Raw genomic sequence first — 10963 nt, 5'->3', positions numbered from 1 at the left:
GCTCAGAAGCTGCCGATACATGCCTTTTGCTATAGGCTTTCAGCCAAGAATGAAGCAAATTAGATAATATAAGTAAATTAGAAAGAATATTGGGTTTCAGGTCTAAAACATTACGTTACTTAAAAGCTGTTTAAATTTGTACTAAAACTAAAAGAAATGCACAACTGAAGATCAGTTGCTGATTGGCCGATAACTGCCACAGTTCCATATGTGTACAGTAATACACCAAACAGGACAATAATGGTTTATTTGTGGGGGGTAAAAACGAAAAACTACTCTTGTACAATGCAAAATAAATCCATGTAGCTCAGTAGTTTGTGGGGATAAGTTAATGGCCTTCTTTTGGAAATTCCTGGTAGCTTATTTACTAGCTGTAAGCACTTTCTATGACAGAATAAAGAACAGAAAGGTAACAAATCTTAAAATGTTCAGTCTTGCCTAATAAACATTTCAGGAAGATGCGTTTTTTCCCCCCCTTCTAAATTCAAGAGAGCGCAGTCTTCAGTAAATATGATCTGATGGCATGCCTCATCAGAGAAGCTTTATTAGAACCTCTCTTAGGGCCCGATGATATAAAAGGTCTCTGGGCTGGCGAGATTATTAAATAATGCTCATTGGTGTTTGATACCTTTAGCCCTAGGCGCCCTCTCTATCTGTAAGCCGTAAAAAGCTTAACAATCCACTTTCACTATATTCTGACACTCTTTAGGGATAGTGTCTCTTAGAGAGGTGCTTGGTATTAGTTCCTAAAGCGCACTTCTAAACTTTTGTTTATTATTAAATAATGCTCGCCAGTCCATCTATTTCCCTGGTGGAATGATCTATAGTGTCTCGCTAAGGAGCGTACACTGCATTTTATATGAATAGTGCCCAGTACAATTCATATTTGAAACATCATACAAAACAAATAATTGAACCAGTCACAAAAATAAGCAGCGAATAATTGTATTGTTAAAGGGATATTATTATTTTTTTTTTCTCTTTCACGATAAAGACAGAGCATGCAATTTCAAGCAACCTTTTAATTTACTCCTATTATCAAATTTTCTTCATTCTCTTGGTATCTATTTGAAAAAGCAGGAATGTAAGCTTAGGAGCCAGCCCATTTTAGGTTTAGCATCTGGATAGCAGCCACCAATCAGCAAACGCTGCCCAGGTTCTGAACCAAAAATGGTCTGGCTTACATATAAAGACACCAAGAGAGTAAATTAATAGGAGTAAATTAGAAAGTTGCTTAAAATAGCATGTTATATCTGAATCATGAAACAAAGAAGTTTGGGTTTCATATCCCTTTAAGGTGCATCAAAAATCTTTAAAAAAAAAAATTGTTCACCAAAAATCGTATTTTATCAAAACCTTAAATTTTGTAGATAAATTACACAGGAATAAACCATATTAACTATGCACGGCGTAAATCCTAATTTAAGTACACTGGGTGTGCAAAAATCACTTCGAAATTTGTACTTATAAGTACAAAATACAAAGCTTAATTGTTTTTTCGTAAATTGGGCTGAACATGGGTGTATTTGAAATTGTTTCTCTAATCCCAGCGTAATTCTGTAATGATTTTCGCACTACAGATCTCAGTTTTTTCTTACCAACTAAAAGGTGACAAATTTTTTCTCAACACACTGAAAATTCTTTTAACCCAAATAGAAAAAAAACATGTGCATACAAAAATATAGGGGATTGTAGGCTGCTATACAGAGAAAGCAGCACAATGTGATTTATATTGGCTGCAGGATTTAATTTTTAAAGTGGGCCCCCTGCTCACTTCGCAACAATGGTGCAAAGTGTCCCTTTCCAGAGAGCTCCATTACTTTTAATAGGATAAATCTCACCACTCGCAGGGACTGCCCCTTTTGTACGATAATTCAACCAGGGCAGACCCTGCGAGGGTCGGTAAGAAAATCCACGTCTGAAATTGCAAAGTTTAGATCATTGGGCCCTTAGTGAACAGCTACTGCACTGTATTTGAGCAAGGGTGTATATCAAATACTCAGACATACCTAAAGTTCCTCAGCAACCCAGGGAGATGAATAAGAGAACCTATTTGGTGCACATTGTGCTGAAGACCCTCTGACAAAGCCAAAATGGTCTGAAGGCAACAAAGAAACCGCTAATAATGGAGAAAGCAGGGAGAGATTTATTTTTCTGCAAATGAAGATGCATTCCAGCTAAATTTAAATTATATGGGTACTTAAGATTTGTCTATAAGAATAAAAGTGGACTGAAACCAACATATGTAGAGGTTTAGCAGCATCACTATTGTCTATAATTTAGGTACATTGGTAAAACAATTTTAGACAAATTAGGCTATCCGATGTAAGTTATATGATACGGTTTACATGAAAAGCCTGTATTTAATCACATAGAGTTAGCTGAATTAGTTACTGAATAAGATTGCGCCGCAGAAGTGATCTGAATTACCTGTTGATTTAATATTTATATACTTTGGATAAGAATGTATCTGTATTTGTTTCCTTGAAGATCTCCCTGCTGGCTCCATTACACTGGCGCTGTTAGTAAAAAGTGATGCTAGATTTGCCCCCAGGTGGGTTCAGGACTCTGTTGTGCGACCGTGGCTTTGGGCCAAGATGAGGCTCATGAGCAGCCAGAGCAGGATCTGGTACTGCAACCTTCTCTTCCTTGGCAATTGGAGTCTTCTCTTTTTTGGCAACTGGAGTCTTCTCTTCCTTGGCGACCGGGACAACCGGAGTCTTCTCTTCTTTGGAAACTGGAATCTTCTCTTCCTTGGCAACCGGAGTCTTCTCTTCCTTAGGTACAGCAGCTGGTGCGTCAGCTTTTACTAAAGAAAAATAAAAAGGAATGATTGTCAGTAACCGTTTTTTTTCCCTAAAATTTTATAAAGAATACAAACATTCTTTGTTTTGAGACAGCAGAAGGGAGCAGAATAGAACATTATTTCTAACTAGGTTCATCCATCTCCTGCTGCCAAACCCATCTCTATATTTAACTGTGAACAAGTGAAGATAATGCAGAAGAGAAATGCACTAAAATTCATAAATAATTTCGAAAGCACAGGAGCATTAAGGTATCATGCCACAGAACTACCCAACAAAATTTGATGCTCCAAACTAAAGTATAAAAATCCTGTTTACGACATATAAAACAGGAAGTTAGTCTAGGCAATTGGGTTTATATAAAGCATCAGAAATCCCTGTATAGGAGGGTTTATTGGTCTGGCGACAAACCAAACTATAGGTACACAGAGAAACAGGATACAGAGAAAAATATCTATTAAAGGGACACTAAACCTACATTTTTTCTTTAAAGGGACATGAAACCCAAATTTCATGATTTAGAAAGAGCATACCATTTTAAACAACTTTCTTATTTACTTCTATTATCTAATTTGCCTAATTATCTTGATATCCCTTGCTGAAAAGCATATCTGGATAGGCTAAGTAGTTGCTGATTGGTGGTTACACATAGATGCCTTGTGTAATTTTAAGTGAAATAGCATATCCTGAGCATAAAGGCGGCAAGGAGCATATAGGAAGTGGGGTAAAATAAAAATCCGGAAATGACGCAACTTGCGTCATAACTTTGCGCCATCATAGACGCAGTCGCGCCAAAAATTCTCACGCCAAGAATGATGCAATAAATAACAGCATTTTGCGCCCTTGTGAGCCTAATTTGCCCGCACGTTTTAAAAGAAAAAACAAGTCAAATTGGGAAAAAAAAAAAGACTATACTCCAGGTAAGACAAACTTCCTAAAACATGATTCCCAAAATGAAACTGCCAGACTGCAAAGGGAAATACACATAGACCTGACTCATGGCAAATATAAGTAAATACTTCCCCCAGTCATTCTGCCGAGGGAACAAGGAACAGTAGGAGAAATATCAGGGTATAAATGGTGCCAGAAGAACAAAACTAAATTTAGGTCCGCCAACCGGATAAAAGGGCAGGAGCCGTTGACTCTCCTCCCCACGATGGAAATTAAATTATCAGGCAAGCATAATTTATGTTTTCTATCTAAAGGGGATGAGAGTCCACGGCTTCATTCATTACTTGTGGGAAACAAATACCCAAGCTCTAGAGGACACTGAGTTAATAAACGGGAGGGTAAAAGGGAGATGGACCCTATTATGAGGGCACCACAGCCTGCAAAATCTCTCTCCCAAAAACAGCTTCTGATGAAGAAAAAAAAACTTAACATTTGTAAAACCTTGTAAAAAGTATGTAAGCGGGATCAGGTAGCCGCCTTACAAATCTGCTGCATAGAGGAATCATTCTTAAAGGCCCAAGAAGAATTCACAGCTCTAGTTGAATGAGCCGTAATCCTCTAAGGAGGTTTATGTCCAGCTGTCTCATAAGCCAAGTGAATCATGCTCCTCAACCAAAACGGACAAAAGTTGAAGAGGCCTTCTGCCCCTTTCGTTTCCCTGAATACACTACAAAAAGAGAGAGGTAGTCTGTCTGAAATCCTTCGCAGCCTGAAGATAAAACTTCAAGGCCCGAACCACATCCAAATTATGAAGTAACCTCTCCGCAGAGAAAGAAGGGTTAGGACACAAAGGAGGAACAACTATTTCCTGATTGATGTTACCGTTAGACACATCTTTGGGAAGAAAACCCAAACCAGTGCGAAGAACAGCCTTATCAGCGTGAAAAACCAGATAAGGAGGCTCACATTGCAAGGCCGCCAATTTAGATACTCTGCGAGCCGATGCATCGCCAACAGGAAAAGAACCTTAGAATCTTAATATCAGTAGAGTGCATTGGTTCAAATGGAACCCTGTGCAACACCTTAAGAACCAAGTTCAAGCTCCAGGGTGGAGCAGAATGTCTAAAAACAGGCCAGATTTTGGACAGAGCCTGAACAAAAGACTGTATATCAGGAAGCTCTGCAAGACTCTTGTGCAACAAAACAGATAAACGCAGAAATCTGTCCCTTCAAGGAACTGGCGGCAAGCCCCTTCTCCAATTCATCCTGGAGAAAGGATAGAATCCTTGATACCTTCACCTTGTGCCAAGGATATCCATGTCTTTCACACCAGGACAATTAAGTCCTCCACACCTTATGAAAGATGCAACGAGTGACCGGCTTCCTGGCCTGAACAAAAGTATCAATCACTCTCTCAGAAAATCCTCTCTTGGCTAAGACTAAGCTTTCAATCTCCATGCAGTCAGCCTTAGAGAATCTAGATTTTGATGTTGGAAGGGCCCTTGTACCAGCAGATCCCTGCAACAGGGTAACCTCCATGGTGGAGAAGATGACATCCGCAAACCACGTCCTCCAAGGCCACGCCGGAGCAATCAGAATAGCCTAAGCTTGCTCCTGCTTGATGCGAGCCACTACACAAGGTAGAAGTGGCAACGGTGGAAAAATATAAACTAGGTTGAACCCCCAAGGCATCGATCAGCTCTGCCTGGGGATCCCTGGACCGCAACCCATATTTTGGTAGCTTGCAATTGAGTCTGGACGCCATGAGATCCATCTCCGGCATCCCCCATCTGTGACAGAGCTCTGCAAACAGCTCGGGTGGAGAGAGCATTCCCCGGATTTAAGGACTGTCTGCTGAGAAAATCCACTCCCCAGTTGTCCACACCCGGAATGTGGATTGCTGTGAGCAGTTGTGGGACGCTGCCCATACCAATATCTGAGATACCTCCGCCATTGTTAGAGAGCTTCTCGTCACCCCCTGATGGTTGATTTAGGCCACCGAGGTAATGTCTGTATGGAACCTGAACGACCCCAGGAGAGGCCAAGCCTTCAGAGCATTGTGGATCACTCGAAGTTCCAGAATATTGATCGGGAGTCCTCTCAAGTCCACCTTCCCTGTGCCATCCGGGCAGCCCAATAAGCTACCCATCCTGCCAGACTCGCTTCCGTGGTCGCAATCTCCCAGGACGGTCTCAGGAAGGACGTCCTTTGGGACAGTTGTTCCGGATGGATCCACCAAGAGAGGGATTCCCTCGTCCAATCGTCCAGAGAAATCTGTTGGGATAGATCTGAGTGATCGCTGTTTCACTTCAACATACACAGTTAAAGAGGTCTGAGGTGGAACTTGGCGAATGGAATGACATTGATGCTGGATACCATGAACCCAATCACCTCCAAACACAGCCACAAAGGGTCTGGAAGTGGCCTGAAGGGCAAGACAGGTGGACGCTATTTTAGTGCGTCGCTGATCTGTGAGAAATATCTTCATAGAAAGAGTCTATTATCATGCCCAGGAATTCTACCCTGTTTCTGGGAACCAGGGAACTCTTTCCTGAATTTATCTTCCATCCATGAAGAAGAGCCCTTGATTGTTCCTCTGCAAGACTTAATGGCGGCGCCTGGACTAGGATGTCCAGATCGGGCGCCACAGCAATGCCTCTGGATCGGACTACTGCAAGAAGTGCCCCCAGAACCTTAGAGAAGACTTTCGGGGCCGTCGGGAGACCAAAGGGAAGGCCTACAAACTGGAAGTGTTGGTCCAGAAACACAAATCTTAGGAACCTGAAATGTTCCCTGTGGATTGGTACATGAAGGTAGGCATCCTTCAAGTCTATTGTGGTTATGAACTGTCCCTCTTGAACTAGGGGCAGAATAGATCTGATCGTTTACATTTTGAACAAAGGAACAATCAAAAATTTGTTTAAACATTTGAGGTCCAGAATTGGGCGAAAGGTGCCCTCCTTCTTTGGGACCACAAAAAGGTTTGAATAGTACCCTAGACCTCTCTACAAGAGATCAAAAATAGCATCACAGATAAAATGATTAGCATGTTGAAGCAAATGAACAATGCTAGACAAATCAGGATCTGTTTCCTGTTATGCTAAGATATCCAACCAAAAGGTTGATGCAGCCTCAACATCAGCCATAGCAATGGCAGACCTGAGAAGATAGCCAGAATATAAAATAAGCTTTCCTTAGATAAGATTCAAGTTTCCGATTTAAAGGATCTTTAAAAGAAGTACTGTCTTCCATAGGAATAGTAGTACGTTTTGCAAGAGTAGAAATAGCCCCATCAACTTTGGGGATTTTTTCCCAAAACTCTAATCTAGCCGCTGGCAAAGGGTACAACTTTTTAAACCTAGAAGAAGGAATGAAAGAATTACCAGGCTTAACCCATTCCTTAGCAATCACAAAAGAAATAGCACCAAGAACTGGAAAAACCTCAGGGTAACCACAGGAGGTTTATAAACAGAATTTAAAAGTTTACTAGTTTTGATATCAAGAGGACTAGACTCCTCAATATCCAAAGTAACCAACACCTCTTTTAACAAGGAACAAATATACTCAATCTTGAAAAGATAAGTAGATTTGTCAGTGTCAATTTCTGAGGTAGGATATTCTGAATCAGAGAGATTCTCATCAGAGGAGAATATTTCAGTATGTTGTCGGTCATAAGAAATTTCATCAATTTTATGAGAAATTTTAAGAGACCTTTTACGTTTATTAGAAGGCGGAATACTAGACAAAGCCTTCTGTATCGCATCAGCAATATAATTTTTCATATAAACAGGGATATCATGTACATTAGATGTTGAAGGAACAACAGAAACTGTACTAGTACTGATGGAAACGTTTTCTGCGTGCAAAAGCTTATGACAACTGTTACATACTACAGATGGAGATATAATCTCAGCTAATTTACAACAGATACACTTAGCTTTGTTAGAACTGTGATCAGGCAGCAGGGCTCCAACAGCTGCTTCTGAGACAGGATCAGATTGAGACATCTTGCAAAATGTAAAAGAAAAAACGACATTAAAGCAAAATTTACAATTTCCTTATATGGCAGTTTCAGAAATGGGAACAAATGCAAACAGCATAGCCGTCTGAGTATATAGAAGGCAAGAGGCATATAGGAAGTGAGGTGAAAAAAGAAACAAAATTTTTTGGCGCCAAGTATGACGCACAACGCAAAAGGAAGTTGAATTTTTTTTGCCGCAAACATCCGGAAATTAGGCAACTCGCGTCATCAAAGACACAACCTCGTGCAAGGAAACCTGGTGTCAACTAAGACGCCGGAAATGACAAACTTGCGTCAAAGACATACCTTTGAGCCAAAAAAAATTCTCGCGCCAAGAATGACGCAATAAATAACGGCATTTTGCGAGCCTAATTTTGCCCGCAAAATTAAAAGAAAAACAGTCAATTTGAAGGAGGGAAAAAAAAAAAAAAAAAAAACAGACTATACCCCAGGTAAAGACAAATAACTTCCTAAACATGCTTCTCAAACTGAAACTGACAGTCTGCAAACGGAAATATACATAGACCTGACTCATGGCAAATATAAGTAAAATACATATATTTAAAACTTTATATTAATACATAAAGCACCAAACCATAGCTGAGAGTGTCTTAAATAATGAAAAACATAATTTATGTAAGAACTTGCCTGATAAATTCATTTCTTTCATATTAGCAAGAGTCCATGAGCTAGTGACGTATGGGATATACTATCCTACCAGTTTCCCCAAACCTCTAAATGCCTATAAATACACCACACCCACAATTCAGTTTAACGAATAGCCAAGCAGTGGGGTGATAAAGAAAGGAGTAGAAAGCATCAACAAAAGAAATTTGGAAATAATTGTGCTTTATACAAAAAATCATAACCACCATAAAAAGGGTGGGCCTCATGGACTCTTGCCAATATGAAAGAAATGAATTTATCAGGTAAGTTCTTACATAAATTATGTTTTCTTTCATGTAATTGGCAAGAGTCCATGAGCTAGTGACGTATGGGATAGCAATACCCAAGATGTGGAACTCCACGCAAGAATCACTAGAGAGGGAGGGATAAAAATAAAAACAGCCGTTTTCCGCTGAAAAAAATTAATCCACAACCCAAAAAATAAATAAATTTATTCTCATAAATGAAAAAAAAAAACTCAAATCAAAAGCAGAATCATCAAACTGAAAACAGCTGCCTGAAGAACTTTTCTACCAAAAACTGCTTCTGAAGAAGAAAATACATCAAAACGGTAGAATTTAGTAAATGTATGCAAAGAGGACCAAGTTGCCACTTTGCAAAACTGATCAACTGAAGCTTCATTCTTAAAGGCCCACGAAGTGGAGACTGATCTAGTAGAATAAGCTGTAATTCTGAGGCGGGGCCTGACCCAACTCCAAATAAGCTTGATGAATCAAAGGTTTCAACCAAGAAGCCAAGGATATAGCAGAAGCCTTCTGACCTTTCCTAGGACCAGAAAATAAAACAAATAGACTGGAAGTCTTCCTGAAATCTTTAGTAGCTTCCACATAATATTTCAAAGCTCTTACCACATCCAAAGAATGTAAGGATCTTTCCAAAGAATTCTTAGGATTAGGACACAATGAAGGGACAACAATTTCTCTATTAATGTTAGAATTCACAACCTTAGGTAAAAATTGAAAAGAAGTCCGCTAAACTGCGTTATCCTGATGAAAAATCATAAAAGAAGACTCACAAGAAAGAGCAGATAGCTCAGAAACTCTTCTAGCAGAAGAGATAGCCAAAAGGAACAACACTTTCCAAGAAAGTAGTTTAATGTCCAAAGAATGCATAGGCTCAAATGGAGGAGCCTGTAAATTCTTCAGAATCAAATTAAGACTCCAAGGAGGAGAAATTGATTTAATGACAGGCTTAATACGAACTAAAGCCTATACAAAACAGTGAATATCAGGAAGTATAGCAATCTTTCTGTGAAATAAAACAGAAAGAGCAGAGATTTGTCCCTTCAAGGAACTTGCAGACAAACCCTTATCCAAACCATCCTGAAGAAACTGTAAAATTTTAGGAATTCTAAAAGAATGCCAAGAGAAATTATGAGAAGAACACCATTAAATGTAAGTCTTCCAAACTCTATAATAAATCTTTCTAGAGACAGATTTACGAGCTTGTAACATAGTATTAATCACTGAGTCAGAGAAACCTCTGACTTAGTACCAAGAGTTCAATTTCCATACCTTCAAATTTAATGATTTGAGACCCTGATGGAAAAACGGACCTTGAGACAGTAGGTCCGGCCTTAACGGAAGTGGCCAAGGCTGGCAACTGGACATCCGAACCAGATCCGCATAACAAAACCTGTGTGGCCATACTGGAGCCACCAGCAACACAAACGATTGTTCCATGATGATTTTGGAGATCACTCTTGGAAGAACTAGAGGCGGGAAAATGTAAGCAGGATGATAACACCAAGGAAGTGTCAGCGCATTCACTGCTTCCGCCTGAACATCCCTGGACAGGTATCTGGGAAGTTTCTTGTTTAGCTGAGAGGCCATGAGATCTATCTCTGGAAGACCCCACATCTGAACAATCTGAGAAAACACATCTGGATGGAGAGACCACTCCCCTGGATGTAAAGTCTGACGGCTAAGATAATGCGCCTCCCAATTGTCAACACCTGGGATATGCACCGCAGAGATTAGACAGGAGCTGGATTCCGCCCAAGCAAGTATCCAAGATACTTCTTTCATAGCTTGAGGACTGAGTCCCACCCTGATGATTGACATATGCCACTGTTGTGAAAATATCTGTCTGAAAACAAATTAACAGTTCTCTCTTTAGCAGAGGCCAAAACTGAAGAGCTCTGAGAATTGCACAGAGTTTTAAAATATTTATTGGTAATCTCGCCTCTTGAGATTTCCAAACACCTTGTGCTGTCAGAGATCCCCAAACAGCTCCCCAACCTGAAAGAATCGCATCTGTTGTGATCACAGTCCAGGTTGGCTGAACAAAAGAAGCCCCTTGAACTAAACGATGGTGATCTATCCACCACGTCAGAGAGTGTCGTACATTGGGACTTAAGGATATCAATTGTGATATCTTTGTATAATCCCTGCACCATTGGTTCAGCATACAAAGCTGTAGAGGTCTCATGTGAAAACGAGCAAAGGGGATCGCGTCCGATGCTGCAGTCATGAGACCTAAAACTTCCATGCACATAGCCACTGAAGGGAATGACTGAGACTGAAGGTGCTGGCAGGCTGCAACCAATTTTAAACGTCTC

The 10963-nt window shown here is 40.1% G+C and overlaps 1 protein-coding gene across 1 annotated transcript in view; it reads right to left on the bottom strand.

Annotated features, from left to right (window-relative positions):
* Positions 1-2123: 2123 nt before the first annotated feature.
* JPT2 (Jupiter microtubule associated homolog 2) overlaps positions 2124-10963 on the bottom strand; it is a 72930-nt gene continuing 64090 nt past the window's right edge. The window contains exon 5 of the mRNA XM_053694671.1: positions 2124-2809. Coding sequence (XP_053550646.1) covers positions 2523-2809 — 287 coding nt within the window. The 3' untranslated portion in view covers positions 2124-2522. The remainder of the gene's footprint in view (positions 2810-10963) is intronic.

Source organism: Bombina bombina, chromosome 11 (genome assembly GCF_027579735.1).
Source record: "Bombina bombina isolate aBomBom1 chromosome 11, aBomBom1.pri, whole genome shotgun sequence".
NCBI lineage: Eukaryota > Metazoa > Chordata > Amphibia > Anura > Bombinatoridae > Bombina > Bombina bombina.
This window is presented reverse-complemented; position numbering and strand designations above follow the sequence as displayed.